The sequence below is a fragment of the Penicillium griseofulvum genome, assembly GCF_001561935.1.
Source record: "Penicillium griseofulvum strain PG3 chromosome Unknown contig_79, whole genome shotgun sequence".
Lineage (NCBI taxonomy): Eukaryota > Fungi > Ascomycota > Eurotiomycetes > Eurotiales > Aspergillaceae > Penicillium > Penicillium griseofulvum.
Window position 1 is genome coordinate 997,502 of NW_024467420.1, and position 19,835 is coordinate 1,017,336.

At 48.1% G+C, this 19,835-nt stretch overlaps 7 protein-coding genes across 7 annotated transcripts; 2 read left to right on the forward strand and 5 right to left on the reverse strand.

The window, feature by feature from the left end:
- Window positions 1-563: 563 nt before the first annotated feature.
- PGRI_003160 (nitrilase) lies at window positions 564-1,973 on the forward strand (the record flags this gene model as incomplete). Its single annotated transcript, XM_040788029.1, has 2 exons — window positions 564-1,061; window positions 1,149-1,973. The coding sequence occupies 2 exons, from the start codon at window positions 564-566 to the stop codon at window positions 1,971-1,973; spliced, it is 1,323 nt and encodes a 440-aa protein (XP_040651801.1).
- Window positions 1,974-2,311: 338 nt separating this feature from the next.
- PGRI_003170 (uncharacterized protein) lies at window positions 2,312-4,377 on the reverse strand (the record flags this gene model as incomplete). The annotated part of the gene is made up of 2 exons (XM_040788030.1): window positions 2,312-3,396; window positions 3,447-4,377. The coding sequence occupies 2 exons, from the start codon at window positions 4,375-4,377 to the stop codon at window positions 2,312-2,314; spliced, it is 2,016 nt and encodes a 671-aa protein (XP_040651802.1).
- Window positions 4,378-5,756: 1,379 nt separating this feature from the next.
- Window positions 5,757-6,688, reverse strand: PGRI_003180 (uncharacterized protein; the record flags this gene model as incomplete). Its single annotated transcript, XM_040788031.1, has 3 exons — window positions 5,757-5,922; window positions 5,977-6,054; window positions 6,111-6,688. 3 exons carry the CDS (start codon window positions 6,686-6,688, stop codon window positions 5,757-5,759), a joined length of 822 nt encoding a protein of 273 aa, XP_040651803.1.
- Window positions 6,689-7,778: 1,090 nt separating this feature from the next.
- Window positions 7,779-9,370, reverse strand: PGRI_003190 (glutamate decarboxylase; the record flags this gene model as incomplete). Its single annotated transcript, XM_040788032.1, has 2 exons — window positions 7,779-7,893; window positions 7,947-9,370. The coding sequence occupies 2 exons, from the start codon at window positions 9,368-9,370 to the stop codon at window positions 7,779-7,781; spliced, it is 1,539 nt and encodes a 512-aa protein (XP_040651804.1).
- Window positions 9,371-9,774: 404 nt separating this feature from the next.
- On the reverse strand, window positions 9,775-12,065 carry PGRI_003200 (acetoacetyl-CoA synthase; the record flags this gene model as incomplete). The annotated part of the gene is made up of 5 exons (XM_040788033.1): window positions 9,775-9,927; window positions 9,997-10,337; window positions 10,388-10,845; window positions 10,901-11,913; window positions 11,961-12,065. The coding sequence occupies 5 exons, from the start codon at window positions 12,063-12,065 to the stop codon at window positions 9,775-9,777; spliced, it is 2,070 nt and encodes a 689-aa protein (XP_040651805.1).
- A 1,768-nt stretch (window positions 12,066-13,833) lies between these two features.
- Window positions 13,834-15,242, reverse strand: PGRI_003210 (uncharacterized protein; the record flags this gene model as incomplete). Its single annotated transcript, XM_040788034.1, has 3 exons — window positions 13,834-14,756; window positions 14,814-15,112; window positions 15,160-15,242. The coding sequence occupies 3 exons, from the start codon at window positions 15,240-15,242 to the stop codon at window positions 13,834-13,836; spliced, it is 1,305 nt and encodes a 434-aa protein (XP_040651806.1).
- Window positions 15,243-17,123: 1,881 nt separating this feature from the next.
- On the forward strand, window positions 17,124-17,817 carry PGRI_003220 (uncharacterized protein; the record flags this gene model as incomplete). The annotated part of the gene is made up of 2 exons (XM_040788035.1): window positions 17,124-17,427; window positions 17,501-17,817. The coding sequence occupies 2 exons, from the start codon at window positions 17,124-17,126 to the stop codon at window positions 17,815-17,817; spliced, it is 621 nt and encodes a 206-aa protein (XP_040651807.1).
- Window positions 17,818-19,835: the final 2,018 nt, after the last annotated feature.

Sequence of the window (19,835 nt, forward strand, 5' to 3'; positions counted from 1 at the left end):
AAAGATGTGGCAGCCTTGCGCAGTATGTGAGGTCTGTTATAGAATAGAACCCTTCGGGTATATATAAAGTATGAATATCAGTATGAATTGATAAGATGGACTGAAGTAGATAAAAGCGGAAGATGGTATGGGTAAGAAGAGAATGTGGGAGGTGAAGGCTTTTATGTAGCAAAGCATGTCAGTTTGTCAAACAATATTAGACAAACTTGGAAACATCCAGGTTAATGCTAGCAAATAATTATGTGATTTGAGAATTTCTAGTTTATGATTGAGATGTTGATACTCCAGAAATCTCGCTTGATATATTCTATACATTGCTGCTCTTGATATTTGAAGCCCTCCGGGTCTGATATTACTTGGTCTCTCTTTCCCCCTAACCCTAGCTCTCCTAATAAGCCGTTAATATACACAAATCAGCCATAGAATCCTATAATAGTTGAATACTCCGTATAGATTCCTACCACAGGACAAGGTATATCCCCTACCCACATCCAATGTAACAATTTCGTCATACTCACCACCCTTTTCTCCCTCCAACGCCAATCCAAATCCCAATTTCAAAAATGCCCTCCCTAACAGTAGCAGTCGCCCAATCCCGCACCCAACCCACCCTCCCAGAAACCCTCCGCGCCCTCGAACGAACAACAACCCTCGCCTCCCACCGCGGCGTCCACCTCCTCCTCTTCCCAGAAGCCTATCTAGGCGGATACCCCCGGACCTGCACCTTCAACACCGCAGTCGGAACCCGCCACCCACGCGGCCGGGACCAATTCCTCGCCTACTTCAAGTCCTCCATCGATCTAGGCGACACGCCATGCGGCGCCGGCGATGAATGGATTTCTCGAAGACTGGAGGCAGCAGAGGGAAAGCGGTTCCGAGGTGACGGGACGAGGGAGTTCCTCGAGCGTGTGTCGAGGGAGTTCCTCGAGCGTGTGTCGAGGGAGACGGGTGTTTTTATTGTTACCGGGTTGGTGGAGAGAGCGGGGGGCAGTTTGTATTGTGCTGTTGTTTATGTTGATCCTGTTAGAGGGGTTTTGGGAAAGAGGAGGAAGGTTATGCCGGTATGGTTTTTTCTTTCTTTCTCCTCTTTCTTCCCTCCACTATTTCCACTATTATCGATATTATCATGTCTTATACTGACCTCGTAGACGGCCGCCGAACGCCTAATCTGGGCCCAGGGTTCGCCCTCCACCCTCCGTGCAGCCACAACAACCCTAAACGGCATCCCGCTAACTATAGCATCGGCAATATGCTGGGAAAATTACATGCCACTTCTACGTCAGAGTCTGTATTCCCAGAACGTTAATATCTACCTCGCTCCCACGGCTGATGCACGCGATACATGGCTCCCGCTTATGCGGACTGTCGGTGCTGAAGGCCGGTGTTTCGTGCTCTCGGCGAATCAGTGTGTGCGACATTCTGAATTGCCGGAGTGGATTACCGGTGTAAGAAAGAACCAGAATTCAGATGCAGATGATGCTGCACGCACTCCATCCAAGACGGCGGGGACGCAGCTGGAAAGGAAAGTGTCTGTCACTGCTGAGGGTCCGCATGAGATTGTCTGGCCGCAGACTCATGAGGCTCCGGGTAAGGAGCAGGCCCAGGGCGAGGGTCAGGAGAATCCCACGAATACTAAACACCCCCTGGATCCTACGGAGTCAGAATGGGATTATGTCTGTCGTGGAGGAAGTTGTATTATCTCGCCTCTTGGGGAGGTTCTTGCCGGACCGTTGTGGGAAGTTTGCACAGATGACGTGCCGGATAGTAGCGAAGCTGCAGTGAGTGATTCGGCGCCTGGTACGTCAGCTGAGTCTCGTCCTGCTGTTGCGGCTGGTGATGGGTTGGCTATTGCGCGGATTGATATGGATGATTGTGAGCGTGGACGACTTGATCTTGATGTCGCTGGGAGTTATTCACGGGATGCGTTTAAATTTGAGGTTGAAGGGTTGGATTTGGCGCCGCCGCCTTTGTAGGAATCTTACCAGGTATTCAGTTATGCCAGAGTGGAAGTAATGGGATAGGAAGGGTTGGAGTATGTAGAATGCCGCTAAGAAACATCGAATTGGAAAACTTTCTACTCAATAAGCACAATCATAGCAGAATCACAGATTCTAGTCGTTAAGGTAAAGAAAAAAGGAAAACTTGACACCTCAACTGCAAACTGTCACTGAAACGCCTCAGGATATTAGCATTGAAGTGATCTTCGCCATGCCAGCATGTGCTCTCTCCGTGCTCTATATACAACCTCCACCGTTTTAGATCTAGAACCCGGGCTAGCGGTTGCTAGTCTAATGCTGCACCTATGTACCGTTTATTCCACTAGCCACACGGGCGACTTGATCAGCACCGTGGCGGGGCCCTTGCCACGCACTTCGACGGCCAAGAATGCTGCGAATCGGATACGAGGGTTGCTCGGAGTTGCCTCCGCAGGCTCGTTCTTGTCTTCGGCTGGTCCGGGCGCCGGCGCCGGACGACTGATCTCGCTAGAGCCATGCTTGCGGCTCATCAATCCGCCAAATAGGGACTTCATCGAAGGCTTTTGCTGTGCGTGTGAGGCATTCTCTATCGTCCCGGCAGTTGAGCCGGATGAGGCATCTCCCTCTGCCGCGGCAGGCTCCTCTGGATGCTCTTGGTCTGAGGGTGGTGGGGGCGGGTGGCTCAGTGCGGGCAGTTGGCCTTCAACCTTCATGTATTGCTCAGCGAGGGAAATGCCCGGTGGGAAGTAATCGACGCAGACATCGCGGGCTTCAAGGGGGATTTTCTCAATGATGTTGATTGAGTTCTCAATAATCATTCTCACACCTGCTTCTAGTCCTGGCAGCGCGATTTCATGCAGTTGGGATCCCATGAAGGTAGCGAGTTCCGCGATTAGATGCTCGACTAACTCATTGCGACGTTCTTCGGCAGCAGGTCCAACTAAGGAATCACTTAGTCCGTCAAAGGTCGTGCGGCGCCAGTAGGAAAGTCTAGCGGAGGTATTCTCGCGGTCTTCGTCGGATGACGGTCGCTGCCGTCGCAGGTTCATTTCGATATTCTTCAGCTGCACGCTGAATGTTTGATCCAAGGATGGATGGAAATAACGCTGGAACACTTCTTCTACTAGCCATCTGCTGATTACCGCCCGTCCGACCGCGGTCATTTCTTTCGTGCCGACCGATAAAGCATCGTCGGTGACCATTCCATTCAGCCACGATGGAATACTGCGCCAGTATTTGCGCACGGAGAATGCCAGATCTTTAATCGCTCCATCAAGTCGCTGGAATCGGCTGGTGTATTCATTATCGTCAAGTACGGTACGCGACACCGCCATCCGTTGGTGCGCTACCGTGTTCTGGAGATGCTGAACCTGCGCATCTTTTTCAAAGTAGTATCGTTTCACCTTGGAATACTTGGCCTCTGTTGATTGTTAGTTTACCAAAAAGCAAAACCCGAACCAAAATCCTTACGGAGTTCATCATGCTTCTGGATCAATGCCCGCACGTCCACTTCTCCGGAATCCTCGCGGCGGTGTGCATTGGTGGGTGTGCTCCGTCCGGGATCAGGCATGTTGTTTGACACACTACCCTGCCGACTCCGGTCCTGTTGACTCCGGTCTTGTTGTGGCGAACCTGCGGATCTTTGTCTGTCCAACTGTTGAAATTGACCCTGGGTCTGTGCCTGCGCGGAAGACTGCATGGCGTCAGGATAAACGGACTGTAACGGGGAAAGCGGCTCGTGAGTCTGCTGGGATGGGGGCCGGGTATTCAATACCGAATCGTGGGTAGGGGGTACAGGCTGTCCCCTATGAGAATGTTCCGACGCGTGTCGTGGTGATTCGGGAACAATATCGGTAGGCGACGGTCGGACGTACTGGTCAAGTAAGGCTGGGTCGGTGTTGGACCGCTGAAGTTTGGTGTAAGGTGGTTGCACGGGCTGCTGTGACCACTCGGGGTTGTCTTGAGCGTGAGCAGGGTGGGAAGGTCGGGGAGCTCGTTGCTGGTACTGATGAATGGGAGATTGTGCGATCACAGGTGAGGGGTTCTCCGAGTAAGAACGCCGGATATTGTGAAACTCTTCGGACTCGTCCACGGTCTCTGGGTGGTGAATAGCGGGTGATGTAGGTTGTGAGATGGGAAGGGAGATTGTTTTGCCTTTAACAGAGACACTGCGCTCCACAGACGAAAATAAGCTCTTTTTGCGCGAGTCGTCAGGGGCAACAACGTTAACAGTCGGTCGTTGACGTGAAGGCTTCTGACGTTGACTTTGCGACCGATTTAAAGTCGGCGTCGGCTGATTTTGTACAGGACCAGGACCGGAGTACTCGTATTGTGAAAAGCGCCGATCTGAATCGTTGGGTATTTCTGGAGCAAGTTGGGCCAACTGGTCTGTACTTCGCATAGAATGATGTGTCCTTGAAGGCGATTTCCTTTTAAAGAAGGGCATCACTGCTTCTGGTGGGGAAAAAAGGGGGGGAAGAGAGAGGGAGAGAGGGGGGAGAGGCTGATTTGGTGGATCTGTGGGGTCAACAAACGATTTCTATATATAGTAGGGTAAACAATGACTTGAGTATGAGTGTTTGGATATATTAAGATATTTGATATAAAGATATAGAAAAAGAAATAAATAAAAAAAGATATCTAACAGACGATCTAATGATATTGTCAATTAACAATTGCTCCATAAGGCGTATGATACTCTCTTCTATCTTGTATATCAGCCCTAACCACTATACCTATACAACACCCATCAAAGAATTAAATAAGGATTTGAAAGAATTGCGAATTCCCTATACTATACAAATTCAAGAAATGATCGTTATCTTGATATCCAGAAACACGAGCAAAAATACGAGCCTCGTCATCTACTACATACCATACTTCGGAAATAACCGCCCCCAAATTCTATGACTTTTTTTTTTTTTTTTGAAAAAAAAACTGACTCCGCTCAGGGCGAAGCAAAATTATAATTCTCGTATGAAGTACCATTCCCCATACCAACAGTGGAGTCAAAATATGTGATAGAGCAATGTTTCGTGGTAGACGCGTTAGTCCGAGGCTGAGCTCAAGGGCATGCGTAAGACAAAAAAACTCGACATATTACTACTAAACCTTCTCTATTTCAAAACACGAAAGCAATATTGATCCTTATGATCCAAAAACACAACCTTATACAATAACCCCGCAACCTCGTAATCATCATAGTGGATCGGGATTGTAACATCTGGTTGAATCAATTGAATCAACTGTAAACCCTGCTCCGCATCCATGGTGACAATCAACGCTAGCGGTTCCATTAGTCTTCCTACTAACGGAGAAGGAATGGTTGTGCCGCTGAGGTGGGCGAGCATTAGGTCAATTCGTTGGTCTGCATATCGCTTGGGGATTTCCTACAGCTCGTCTTCCATTGAGGTGTCTCCTGAGATGTAGATGCAATACGGTGCCGTTGTCTAGATCGATCATCCAGCCGTTGGTTGGTGGGAGCTATTGGTCTGTTAGGTCGAGAGCAACATCCAGGAGAAGAAATGCCTAAGAATATAGGATAGTGTCCTTGTATAATAAGTATATTTAGCTAGCGAGATAGCTACGTTTCCAAAAAAAAAAAAAATCCGGACCAGGAGCTCTGCCGTCAGGGGCTTCTCGGGGTTCAGGGCGAAAGACATCAGATGAAAGAGGCTAGATGAAGCCTAAAGAGAAGATGAAATCATTTTCATTCATCCGGAAAGTCGAAGTAACATGCAAAGGGAAAAGCAATGGCGCCTCTAAAAAAATACATCATTCTCACCACTTCCAGCCATTAATATCAGTTTGAGCGTCAGGGTTTGTCACAGGGAAGACTTGGTCAAACGCTGTGGTATATTGCACGAGCCCAAAGGCCACAAAGAACAAGTCGGTCCACTGCTTGGTCTTGTCAATCTCAACAGCACTGTTAAACCCAGAAATATGCCTAAATAAGGTTAACTTATTATTGAAAACCAATAGCACTAGACTTTATACATACATATCCCCACTAGTCCAGTCGTAAATTATCTTTGATAGCATTGGCGGAGATGGGTCATAGCCGGACTTGATAAGTTGTCTAGTTTCTGTTAGCTCTTGGTATATAGTCTAAATCAAGAAACCCGAAAAACTGACGTATAGATGTTCACAAACGTTTCACGGATACTCTGCCGGGTAGAAAAAGGAGCATCCCAGAATGTTTTGTGGTCTAGGGAGACTCCAGGGACTTTTTCCCAAGCCAGGTAAACGAGATAGCCCCCCGGGACAAGATCATGTTGGTCTTGTTCGTCATGTCGGTATCCAATTACCCGCGGGGTGATGCTTTGGCCTTTGAATTTCAAGTTGTGTTCCTTGACAGCAAGTAACGCATCAAGCTCTGTGGGATGATCACATCGGGCGGCCTGGGTGGCTCGGACGTCTGGCCTCTGTAATTCTGTTCCTGTAATAGGGATTTGTTTGAAAATTCTGAGGAAGGCGACAACCGGTGGACCCTCAGGGAGAGAAAGCGCACAGAGGAATTTTCCTTGCACGCAGGGGGGGCGGCGGTCGATGTCAATGTCGATGTCGTCCTGAGTCAACGGATAAGCACGCTCTTGAAGTTTCTCGATGATTATCCAGTGCCCCGTAGGAAACTCAACCGGGGCTTGCGGGTGCGGGTTGAGAGTGACCTGTTGACCTTCGAGGCCGTTGAGATACTGCTGGGATGTCGACATGACGAATTGTTGGAAAGAAAGAGATGTTTGTAGCTCTGGAGAAGTACAAGGTGGATGACTACATAATTATGTAGGTACCTAGTATGGATGTATCCATGGATCTATGCACATGTAATAAGCTACTTTCTACCTACTGTCCGCTTTTCCCATTTAGGATGGATGGGCCTGCGCACCGCATTTCCGTTTGCACCTTTGAGATCCTATCTTTAAAGAATGGCTCAGTTGTAGTATATTCAATGGGATTGATCAGCCAAAAAAACTTGATGTATCTCTATGGCGGTTTATATTACACTTGATCCTACTATGTAGTTATATAGTGTCGTAAATTGACTCCGACCTTGTTACTGAATCTTGACCGGGAAGCGGATGTAGCTACAGTTTCGATTTAAGAACCAATAGGTTTGCTCTCGAACAAGTTATGCTTTGGGTCAAATGACAACTTACCCTTGAATAGGCTCTTAGCTATAGCTAACTATCCTGATTAGTTGGCTTAATCGGGGACGGGAAGGGTTCGAGGTAGATTCGGACGGAATGGGTCTTGATCAGTTAGTGGACCGGACTACTAAAAAAGAACGAGGTCTTCCAAGTACGAGGTCGTGTAGGTCGGCAGCTGGGTCGGTAAGGCGCTTGCTTGACACGTCTTGACCGAGGTGGACATGGTCGCCTGCGTGGAGGAAGTTGGGCTAACACGGTCAGTCTGTGAGTATCGGGCTTCTCGTCAAAAGCTGACATCAGTCATAATCCGTATTCCAGCTCATTGTCTGCTTTATTTAGCAGACGCTAGTATATTTTTTCTTGGTGTGAACAAACATGATTGTTGTGGCCGTGCCTATGAAGAAGAGAGATGCGTTCTCCTCGCCTGATTTGGACGGATGAAGCTTCGTCGTCAGTCTTTACTTCAGGCTCATTGATTTATCCATTTCAATTACATGGTGTGTATGCTACAGCTATAGACCCAATGGGCTGGATCTTGTCATAAGAACACAAGCGTGCGGTACGGACATAGTTCATGCTTAAAACTACTCTATCTAAATCTTGTTGCGCAACATAATGCGAAGATATGTAGACAGGAGGCGTGTTGAACGAGATATTAACACACGCCATGTGTCTTGCCAGTCTTGCCCTGTAGCGAATGACGCTCGCCTTTGTAGTGAGGGTGAGTGCGCGACTCGTGCCGAGGGTGGTTGCGGTGGATCTGCATATGCCTGTGGAGCTGTCAGTATGAGAACAAACCCTTCTAGGGGAAAAGAAACCATACGTTCTGTACTTGGCTATCATGGACTTGTCCATTGAATCCAACGTCTGGATAGCAAGTTTGAAGTCCTGGAGCAAGCTATCGCATCGGTTCATGCTGAAGTCTTCGCGAATGACAATACGCATCATCTGCATCTTCTCGCAATTGGGCGCCATGGTGTACGCAGGTACAATCCAGCCCCGCTCACGAAGCTGGTGGGCCACAGCGAATTCATCGTAGACACGTTCGTTGTTTGGGGGGAGGCGGAAGGCCACCAGAGGCAGGCCATAGCCTTCCCTTTGGCTCAAGATGATCATGCCCAACTTCTCAAACTCAGAAGTCATGTAGTCGCTAACGCGAGTCAAGTTGGTCATGATTGCACGGTAACCGCGCTTACCCAGGCGGATCAGCTGGTAGTACTGCCCAATAACGTGGGAAGCACCCTTGGAGAAGTTCAGGGTAAAGCTGGCCTGGTCGGCTCCTAGGTAGTTGATATTGAACACCAATTCCTGGGGCAGGTACTCCGGAGAGCGCCAAACGACCCATCCGACACCGGGGTAGACCAGACCATACTTGTGACCGGAGACGTTGATGGAAACCACCTTTTCCAAGCGGAAATCCCACTCAATTTCAGGGTGGATGAATGGGGCAACGAATCCACCACTAGCTGCGTCAACGTGAATTGGGCAGTCAATGTTACGCGCCACTAGTAGATCATTGATCGCCTTGACATCCTCATATTCACCAGTGTAGGTGGTGCCCAAGATGGCACAGATGCCGATGGTGTTTTCATCCACTAGATCGACTGCCTGTTTGGGGTCGATTACGAAGCGAGTATTGCTGCAGAAAACGTACTTCTCCTCAATATCAAAGTAACGAGCGGCCTTTTCCCAGCAGACTTGGACGGCACTGCTCATAACAATGTTGGGGCGAGAGTAGTCCTTGCCCTCAGCCTTGCGCCTGTTCTGCCATCGCTTCTTCATAGCCAGTGTTCCCAACATAATAGCCTCGGAAGACCCAATGGTTGAAGTGCCCATAGCATTCTCACCGGAGGGATCAGTGGGAACGTTGAAGAGCCTAGCAATCATATTCACGCATCGGTTCTGGATCTCGGCGGAGTGGGGATATTCCTCATAATCGATGAAGTTTTTACTGAATGATTCGGTCATGATCTGCTCAATCTCGTCTTCCATGTAGGTGGTAACAAAACTGGCGAGGTTGAGCTTAGGATTACCGTCGAGACTCAGCTCATCCTTGATCATACGAGCGGCAACTTGGCGGGGCATCTCTCGCTCTGGCATTTCATTCTGAGGCATATGATCAGCGGCAAAGTGACTGCCGTAGACATTGGTGTCGAAGTCATTGATATCTGGGGGAGAAATTGAGACAGCTTCATGGGTAGAGGGAGTAACCTCATTGTCCTTCTTAACTTTGGCGAGATGAACCATTGTGAACAATTGACAAAATATGAAATGAGTAAAACAAAAAGAACAATCTCAACCCCGAAAAGTAGGAAATCAGAAATATAAGAGGGGGAAAAAAAAAGGGAAGAAGCAGAGCAACCCACGTGCGGGGGAGCTTTCAATGACGCAGTCAATCAGCCCATCACTTTCCTTCTCTTCTACCTCTCCTACTTTATTTATATTCCCTTCAATAGTTATAATCTCCAATTTCTACCTAATTCAATCTAATTTCTCTCTCTTCTTCTATATATTCCTATACACAAAACTCCCAAGACAATCTCGGTGTTGCTAAAGCTTGGTCAAAGCTTGGCAGAGCAAAGTGACGATCCCGATGGATCCGGTCTGACCCTCTCATATGGAGCCACGTTGAATGTGACGAGGTCCAAGAGTCAGAGTTTACTCTCGCGCAGAGTTTCCACTTTGGCGAATTGATAGTAAAAGTCCAGGCTCTTCGGGTTGAGTAGTGTACCTGAGGGCTTGATGATTTTTCCCGAGACAATCTGCTTCACAGGGAGCTCCACCTTTTTCAGATTGACCGTGGTCTGTGACGATATACGTGGGTCAGTCCCGCTTTTATGGATCTTGTTTTCTACAGTGGACAAAATACATACCGGAATTTCAGGGGTCTCGAACGTAAACATCGGCACATGGCGGGGACTCAGCTCTGAACGAATCGCACTTTTCACTCGTGTAACCAGGTCCGGTGTGCACGCTACCCCTGGTTTCATGAGCAAAAATAGTATCACTCGCTCGTCCGTATCCGTTGGTCGCCGCTGGCCTACGCATATGGAATCAGCAATTTCTTTCGAAAATTGGCCCTCCAGCACTCGGTAAATCTCGGCCGATCCGAACCGCACTCCCGATGGGTTGAGCACCCCATCGGCGCGTCCGTGAAACACGATCTGTTTCGTGATTGGATGGATGGAAACGAAGTCGCCGTGTGTCCACACATCTGTAGAGTATTAGCGACAATAGCTACACAGAGGGGGGAAGTGGTCCCACTATCGAATCTCCCAAAGTACGCATCATGGTACTTCTTGCCACTCTCATCACCCCACAGCAGTGTGGGCATGTTGGGAAAAGCTGATGTGGCAACCAATTCACCGGGAACGCCCTCCTCCACGGGTACACCCTTTACTCCATCGCCGCCCTCAATCTCAGAGTCGTAAACCTCCACGGGAATTCCCAGACTGCATCCGGCGCACCCGCCGACATACAGCGGGACAAGGGGGTTGCCAGTTCCAAAGCATCCTGCGATATCAGTGCCGCCAGAAATATTATTCAGGCGAGTATGGGTTGGGAACCCTTCGTCGTAAAACCACTCGAACAATTCATCCCGTAGAACCATGCCAGTGCTTGTGACAACCCGTAAAGAGCTTAGGTCAACTTTCTCACGGGGCTTGATCTTAGCCTGCTGTAACTCATGGAGCCAACGGGGTGATATTCCCAGGTGGGTCACCCTGTAATTGATCAGTCAGGAACTATACATTTTATTGTCAATAGAAGGACACTTACCTCTCCTGTGCCGCAAGATCAACCAAGGCAGTAATACCTGGAATGAATGGACTTCCATCGTATAGAACCAACCGCACACCAAAGAGCAAAGTCTGCACGGCACTCATATACATAATCCATCCAGTGGTCGTATATTGCAAGGTGACACAATCAGGCCCGAGATCACTATGCAATCTCCCCTCCTTGCTCGAGTTCAGAAGCACCCCGCCCACAGAATGCACGATACACTTCGGCTGTCCAGTGGTGCCAGACGAGTAAACCACCAAGAAAGGATCACGGAATGCAACTCTTTCGAATTCAAGTTTCTCATTGCCGCCCGCCTTCGCAAGATACTCCGCCAGAGTCTTAGTCCTAGGGACTGAACTGATATCCGCCGGCCGCGCAGAGAACCGAGGTAGTGCGATAACTCCCTCGAATGCAGGCTCAGACTCCATACCTTGAACAATTCCCTTAATCTTCGACCGCAGGTCAATAATCTTGCCATTGTAAACAGCCAAGTCATCCATAAACAACCAGCGAGGCTTGATCTGCAGCAATCGATCCAGAACACCCTTAGTACCCATATCGGTAGAACTAGACGAGAAGATAGCTCCCAGAGCGGTTGACGCCAGGAACACAAGTAGCGTTTCAATACTATTCGCCGCGCAGAGAGCAACCCGATCACCCCGAACAACCCCATGAGCCTTCATAGCTTGGACCAGCACTCCAGTCCGTCGTCGGAGCTCACCCCAGGTGAGATGAACAACCTCATGCGCAGCGCCTTCTCGGACTTCGCTAACGGCAATCTTGTCGTCTTCTTTACCAGTCTTATTGCCAGCAACGCGCGAGAAAAGTAGGTTCTCAGCAAAGTTTAGTCGTACACCGGCGAACCATTCGGGCACGCTGTCCATTCGAGCGGTCTCATCGACTACCTTTGTGTAGGAGCCCTCGTGGATTAGGTGGAAGTATTTCCAGCAGAATTCCCAGAATGCAGAACGGTTCTTGATTGAATACAAGTACATATCATGGAAGGACTGGACGAGGTTAGATATATGGTATCTTTTAGACGATATTTACTCACGCCGAAGTTGTGTCCGGTGGATTTCTCTAGCTCTCGCTGGAATTGACCCATCTGGGTCGATTCTGGGGCCGGATGCTGCCATATTTTACGTGGAAGGGACGCCATGATGAATTGAAGTGAATATGTGAGAAATATTGAATTCGCCCACCAGTTTTATGTACCTCCAAGCCGAGGCCCGACATAGCTATTTATAAGCGGTAAAATGCGGGGGAGGGGATCTGCTCTGTACACATCTACAGAGCTGAATGTTGGGAACATAAAGTCCAATCCCATCATATCACTTCTCAACCTTCTTTTATGCTGTAATATCCTCGAGGTACTGGTTCCGGCTGTTATCGTATGGAATATAGATCATCGCGTTGGCGATGTTATAGCACACCAGTCAAGAGCTACGTAAGTACAACATAGTCTTCAGGAAGGATTCCATTGTTCTCTTCTATTCCATGTTCTAATTTACCTCTTCTCTCCTTATTTGGCCTGGTTTAATAACAGAACTAGATATATGTAGTGAAATTGCAATAGTATGAAGTAGGCTCCGAACTAAGGTGATATCAACAGATCTATATGGCTTCATTCATTCAAAACCAACACCCACACAAACTAGGTCACACCTTCTTACATTTCTTCCCTATTCATCTTCTGCACTGCGCGTTCCTTTCTTTCCTCTTCTACATTCATACAAGCCCCGTCTCCCTGGAAACAATGACTTAACCCCCAGATTCAATGGAATTGACTTTCAGAAAGTCCTCAGCCACAAGAGCCATTAGATTTGGCAGAGATGTTTATCAACCCAGGACTTCCCAGCTCAAGCCCACCCTAAGAAGGAGAAAAACCGAGTCAAATAATCTCAAAGTTATATATTCGTACAGCCAAAGCAGCAAGCAAGTATCTTTTTCATAAATGATATGATCCACGCCAAAAAGCAACACATTCTTCGGTCGCTGGAGTCCAACCTCTCATCTCTTCCTCCAATTCACGATATCTCCATAGGAGCCAGTGCGGTAATTAATATAGTCTTGTTATAGGATGAAAATCCCAAGTGGCCAACGATTGATAGACTGCTGAAGTGCTATCGATACTATGTACTGTTCATTGGTATTCCTCTTTCCTGGTGAGAAGGACCGGGGAATCTTAAAAGGAACTTCGAACAACGCCAAATGCGTATCCCGATCTCATACAGATCGCCCAAATGCATGGCGTCGAAGTAGGCAAGTGTGATCTGTATGTTGTAGAACATGAAACAAAACCACACTATATGTTGTAGTGGTTGGGCTTCATTGTTGAGCCCACCTGGCGTGGGGCACCCATTACCACCACCACCACCATCGCACTACCCCATGCATCAGGGTACAGTATCTCACGTCAGTGATGTTGTATTGTGTACAGCGTTTTTAGCATGTCACCTCGCATCGAATCTCTTTTCATTGCAAGCCTCTTCTTATCCAATATTATTTGCGGGGGGAAGAGGGGGTTGCGGCTCCCTAGCAAAACTACTACCGAAACCCTAACCAATAACGACCTCAATTGCAAGGTGATGCTACTGTAATACAGATGATTCGCCAGAAGATAGATAAACGATCATGCCATAAAGATCTCCGATTTACATATCAGATGGAGCAACGCATTGACGCCTGACTAGCGGTGTACATCAACAAAAACTTGGAAGCCCCAACGGCTCTCCCCTAACTTGCTTTTTTACACACGAAAAAATAATAAGCACTATAATTCTGATTCTGATATATAATTTCAACTGGTGTATCATCAAAGCCTGACAAAAGAAAGAAAAACAACGAGGTAGCCCTGAGGTATCCTGCAAGCCACTCAACATCCCCAACTAGCGTATATCATACACCGGCTCCCAACAGCGATTAATCTATTTGAACTTGCGCTTCAACCAGGACAGGAATCCGCCCTTCTTCTTCTCAGCCTGCTCGGCCTTCTCGGCCTGCTCTGCTGCGGTCTCGGATGGCTTCTGGGTCTCCTCCTTGGCAGGCTCAGCCTTGGTCTCGGGCTTGGGCTCCTCAGCCTTGCGCACTGGCTCCTCGCCGCGCTTCAGGGCAGCTTCGGGCTTCTTAGGCTCGGCCTCCTTGGCAACGGGGGCAGCAGCCGGAGCGGCAGCCTTGTCGCCCTTGGAAGAGAGGATGGCAGCGTTCGCGGCGGCGACAGCTACGGGAGATGAGGCAGACTTGCCGGCGCCGGACTGAGCAGTGGTGCTCTTGGCGGCGGGAATCTTCTCCTCAGCGACCTTCTTCTCCTCTGCAATCTTGGGAGTCTCAGCAACCTCGGGTGCTTCAGCGACCTTCTTCTCCTCGGCGACCTTAGGCGCCTCAGCAACCTTGGGTGCCTCGGCCACCTTCTTCTCCTCGGCGATGGGCGCCGCAACGACCTTAGGGGTATCGGCAACGGTGGGTGCCTCAGCCTGAACCGGCGTAGGCTCGGGAGTTGCGAGCGCAGCAGCCGAAGCGGGTCCAACACCAGCCAAGGCCTCAATGGTCTTCTTGTCCTCGGTCACGCTAGCCGCGACAGACTCCTCGTCGGTCTTGGGCATCTTGTGGGGCTTCAGGTTCTCCTCGGTGTTGAAGATGGGCTTCTCGTACGGGCGCTTGGGGTGAGCAGCATCGGTCTCGGCAACAGGCGCAACGACGGGGGCGACAGGCTCGGCCGCAACAACAGCGGGGGCAACAGCAGGGGCGGTGGTTGACTCCGAGGTCTTGGGGCGCTCGGCCAGTGTCGCGGGGACGCCGGTCGCGGCGCTGGTGGAAGCGGGCTCCTTGGTGGTGATCTCTGGGAGGACAGCTGCAAATTCTATGTTAGTTGAAATTGTTTTCGCATTTTTACTAACGCGCATCATACCAGTGCCTGCGGCAGCGCCATCTTCCAATTCGCCCACCTGGCCAGCCTTGGAGGCTTGCGCTTTCTCCACGGCTTCCTCAACAGTGCCCTCTGTCGCGGGGGCCTTGTCGGCCTTCAAAGCCTCCTTGAGATCCACCTCCTCGGTCTCAGTCACAGCTGGGATCTCAGTTGTGGGGGCCTCGGTCACGCGAGTGGCCTCGGGTGCCTCGCTAGGCTCGACGACGGTCTCGGGCTGTGTCGCAGTCTCGGGTACCTCTGTCTGCTCGACGGTTTCAGTCTGGCCTTCGGTTTGGGGTTCACTGGAGAGTTAGATTGCTGGTTATGTGGAAGGAATTTTTCGACTCACACGACATCCTTGACATTGTCTACCGCAGCGGCGGCGGGCTTGTTGCCGCCCTTCTTGTTCTTCTTTCCTCCTTTCTTAGCCATGATTGAGATTATGTAGATTCTGCGCTTGTTAGAATGGTGTGAATAGTAGAAATCGAAGTTCACTTACGATGGTGGTTAAGTGTAGGAAGGAAGAAGGCAAGGGATGACGCGGTATGTTCTCGTCTCTAGGGTTCTCGATCCGTGGTGAGGACAGTTATGGAACACAAAGTATCAATTTCTTTTTTTGACGAGTTTTTCTTTAGTTTATTATTAGAAATGCTTTCTAAATTTCAAAGACTCGAATTCCCTTTCTCTTTTTTTTTTCCGTCTCTTTTACTCTACTCCGTACATTCCTCCGCATGCGATGTCTCTTTCATAGTTCGCCTTGTCGTGTGAGCTTGGGCCAGCCCTAACGTCTGCATCGGGTAAATAGGGTTGTGCCTTACACGACTAAGGGCCGTTCAGGGGTAATCAGGGTCAGGGAAAAGAAGGGCTTAGGAAATTATCTGGGGAAAGGCACAGAGCCTAATGTAGTATCCCGTATTCCTTTATTAGACATTCTTCGTGGAGAAGGGCTCGAGGGCCATAAACAGCGATTACATCATCTCTCTTGAAACATGTAGAAGATCACAATCAAAGACGAAAATAGTAATAAAAATGATTAAAATAGTAAAATGAGTGTACAATGCAAGATCCATGGCTTTGAAAACTTATGGAGTCAGACATTGTCCCCACTAGATGTATATCTTCTGTGCAGTAGTGGATTGAGGCGTTATTACATGCATGCCTGCTCCATCGCTCCATAGGTACTCCGTATGTTGTAGGATGTCACATAATGCCAACGGTCTTCGATCCTAGATAATTTCGAAGATCATGTGATAAAATAATTCGTGCGTACAAAAATACAAAAGTACAAAAATTGAGTAAATTGAGATTTAGTCGAGGAAACGAATTGAACAAGAAGGGCAAAAGGGAAAAAAAGAATTGACCGACGCAGGGATCGAACCTGCAATCTCTTGATTCGTAGTCAAGCGCCTTGCCATTGGGCCAGCCGGCCGCTGTGATTGTTTTCGACAAAATATGCATTATCAACCAGAACTTATCCTCCCCGGCCGAACCGGCAAAATCGGCAAGCGGGGCAACTTGGAGTCCACTTTTGATTTCCGGTTTATTCCCGTGGTGAGTTGGCATTACCACATCTTCTTATTACAAAAAAGGAAATGATGTAACTGTGAGGCTAACCCGTGTTTCTGGAATCCTTCGATGCAGTACGCCACTTACATCTCCGATGATCATAAAGTATTTCGAGAGTTATTTCCAATATGGGGAATTAATGACATCTCGATCTTCATTATATTTGAATGATATTCTAGACTCGGCCGTTGTTCGGGTTCGGATTAATTACTCGGGAATTAAATATCGCTTACAGTATATAGTACTCCATATATGGAGTACGAGTACGGAGTATGTACTACCTACAACATACAACACAACTTGCTAGTTATGGAGTACGAATGTTTCAATATTCAATATACCAATCAAAATAATAGTTAGAATAGATAGTATAGATAGTATAGTAGTTCACGCACAGACTCCACTATTACACGCCTTTACCAATTCGCCCCAATGTCTTCACCGGATTTGGACCGGAGATGGTTCTGGGGAATCCCACCTTATCTCTTGCCGTTGCATCCACGTTTACTATAATTCCCACTTATCCCTCCTCTTCTTACCTTTTCCTATTTTATCTTTTACTTTTTCTATCTCTCTATGTCCTAGAATGATAAAATTGTTCCTGATCCAATCCCGCTTTCTGTGCTTGCACACCCAATCTGACCGTATGCACTGAGCCATTCCGTGTACAGGAACCGCCCGCATTGATCTCTGAACTTCTTGTTGAATCTTGAATATCCCCAGTTCATAATTCTTTTTTCTTCCAATATGACGTTCCGTGAGAAGGTCAAGCGGGTGTTCCGCTCCAGCTCCAAATCCAAAAATGATGGGAAGCCCAAGATCGAATATTACAAACGACATGAGTGCCCCCCTTCTAAATTCCGTGGTCCATTCGACCGTGCCCACCAAAGAAGCCTAGCCGCTTGGTCCTTCGAAGGGGCAATGGTCGAGAGAACTCGTTCATTTGAACTCTCCGTGTCGCCCTGTGACCCCTGTGAGAGTGACGGTTACTCCCGTCCATCCGATACAGAAGACTCGGTCTCTCCGGATGATGCAGCCGTCGTCGATCCAGGTACGCATTCCACGGCCCTAATCGAAATATTCCCTCCAAAAAATTTCAATTTCTAACTTTCATATTTTTATAGTCTCCTCCAATCCAGAGGTCCCTGCGGAATCTTCGCCACGCGCGGCTGACTCCGGCTCTCAGTCCTCCACCATCCTCAACCCCTCCAGTTACAGTGGCTCAATGATGACTCTTATAAACGAGGGCTCTATCTACGAGATCCCGGAGGATTCAAAGGACCCGAAGTTCTTTTTAAAGGAGTCAATTCGCTATTCATCACCCCTCGTCCGCGCCATCTCGCCCGCTATGTCCCCGTGCGTCATGTCCGCCAGAAAGGAACTCCCTTTCTCACCCGAGGATCTCGCCCGCGCCCTGGTCGCCATCCAGGTCTGTGGCTGATATCTGCTGATGTCCGCACTTGATTCACCCCTTTTCTCCCACCTACTTTCTTCACATCCAGGAGATTGTTCCTTTTGAATCATCCCTTCCATTCCACAAGGCTCGATGTCTTTCTATTTATTCAACCCTTTTTTTGGTTCCTTTTGGTTCCCTTGGGACCACGGTCGGATATCGTTCTGATACCTTGAGTATCGACGTCCGCCACCCCTAACACAGCGCACTGGCACGCTGTTTCTTGTCGCCGACCGAGTCGCTCCTCACTTGATGTCGAGGACCTTTAGTCGGTGGTCATTCCCTCATATCTGTCACGCATTTGCATTGAGCGTATACCCGTTAAGGATTTTGGCTTTTGTTTTGATTATTTTTACGTGTGACCTGTCGGTCGCTTTGATGGTCACCCATCTACCCCTGGCTTCGTGAGCCATTGCTCTCATCACGATATACACGCGAATGTCTCTCTTAGAAGGTCTAGAGAAAAATAGAACGTCGCTTGAGATGAAATTCGGGGTCTTTTTTCCCGACAAATTGTAAACTCTTAAACTCTCCCAAAACAATTAAATCTAAAAAGGTACAACACATATAGATCGCTCTAGATTCTCGCGTTCTCGAAGAATCTCCCAAATCCCCCGCCTAAAGCCAAGCTTTCTTCCCCCGCACTAAGATTGCACATCGCTCCATTCTGGTAAAGATTCATGTGATCAGCTTGGTTATCACAGGCTTTTCAGTGGTTGGGTATGGTGTCCGTCCATATGTCAAATCGGATCACCGTTGTAGTATTGAGCTTGGCTAACTTTGTTATGAGCCTGTTTTGATGTTGGTTGATCCGCGGTACATACTTCCATTATATATATTCGTGCACCAAATGGTGTCGTAATCAAAGACACAATAAAACCTTGAGAAAACAGGAATTACTTTTAAGTCATTGTACGTAACAAAAAAAAATAGCATTCGCATTTTTGAACAGAAAATCACAATCCCCGAGGGAAAAAAGGATTAAAAAAAATTCCCAGAGCAACCAAGAAACAATACTGCAGCCAGGAGCGAAGAATAGAATATCACCAACCATATTTATCCATAATAGCTCTGAGAGAAGGATATACTCTTTGCCAGCCTTCTTGGTCTTCGCTGAGGTTATCAAATCTATTATATGATAACCTTCGAGGCCATAGTTAACAATCCTTGGCATCATAAGACAGCTAGATTTTATACAGGGAGCTAGGCCCAAACCTGACATGTTCGTAGACCAACCATATACCACTTGAGGATAATGGCACGGCGATAAGTGAAATAGCCTACAAAAATAGAAAGGTCATCGTCTAGCAATCAAGTGATTGTGAACGGCAGTACATGATGTACACTAAAACTACGTGATCAAAATGACTGGTGAGAACAAGTCTCGAGTCTTATAGGTGACACTTTTACTATATCTCACAAACCTTTCCAATATCTCTTATTGGATTATCCCATCTCTTATTTTTTGCTTGCAGACTTAGCAGCTTGTTTGTCAAGCTTGTTTGTACAAGGTATAAATACCCAACTCTTGGCTAGATTAATCAACAATGCTTCTTCTTCCTCTTACTCCCCTTCGCTAGTAACCATAATACCACTCACTTTGAATTCAAGCCAGACTTGCAAACTACCTTGGCATTTGCCCTTCTGCAAACGTCCCCTTCCTTACCCGACTATTGGGAGCGTTCTATTTCTTGTTAGTGATGGGTATCGGTTCGCTCCTGCTAGTCTTCAACAACATACACAATGTTGTATGTCAACAATCCCCCTGTCACATCCTACGAAGACACGATCGATGGCATTTTCATCAGGTATAGCCCTGGCGCAATTGATACCCCCGTGATGCCATAATTCCAAGTGGACCCGGTTGTATTGAAATGTGCAATTGGCATCTGGTTCACGGGTGTTCCAAATTAATCGGGAAAATTAGTGTTAGTATCGTGTATGTCGTTATTCAAGTGCTAATAGTCTAGTGACTAACTGTCTCCTAGAGGTTAATTCCACGATTG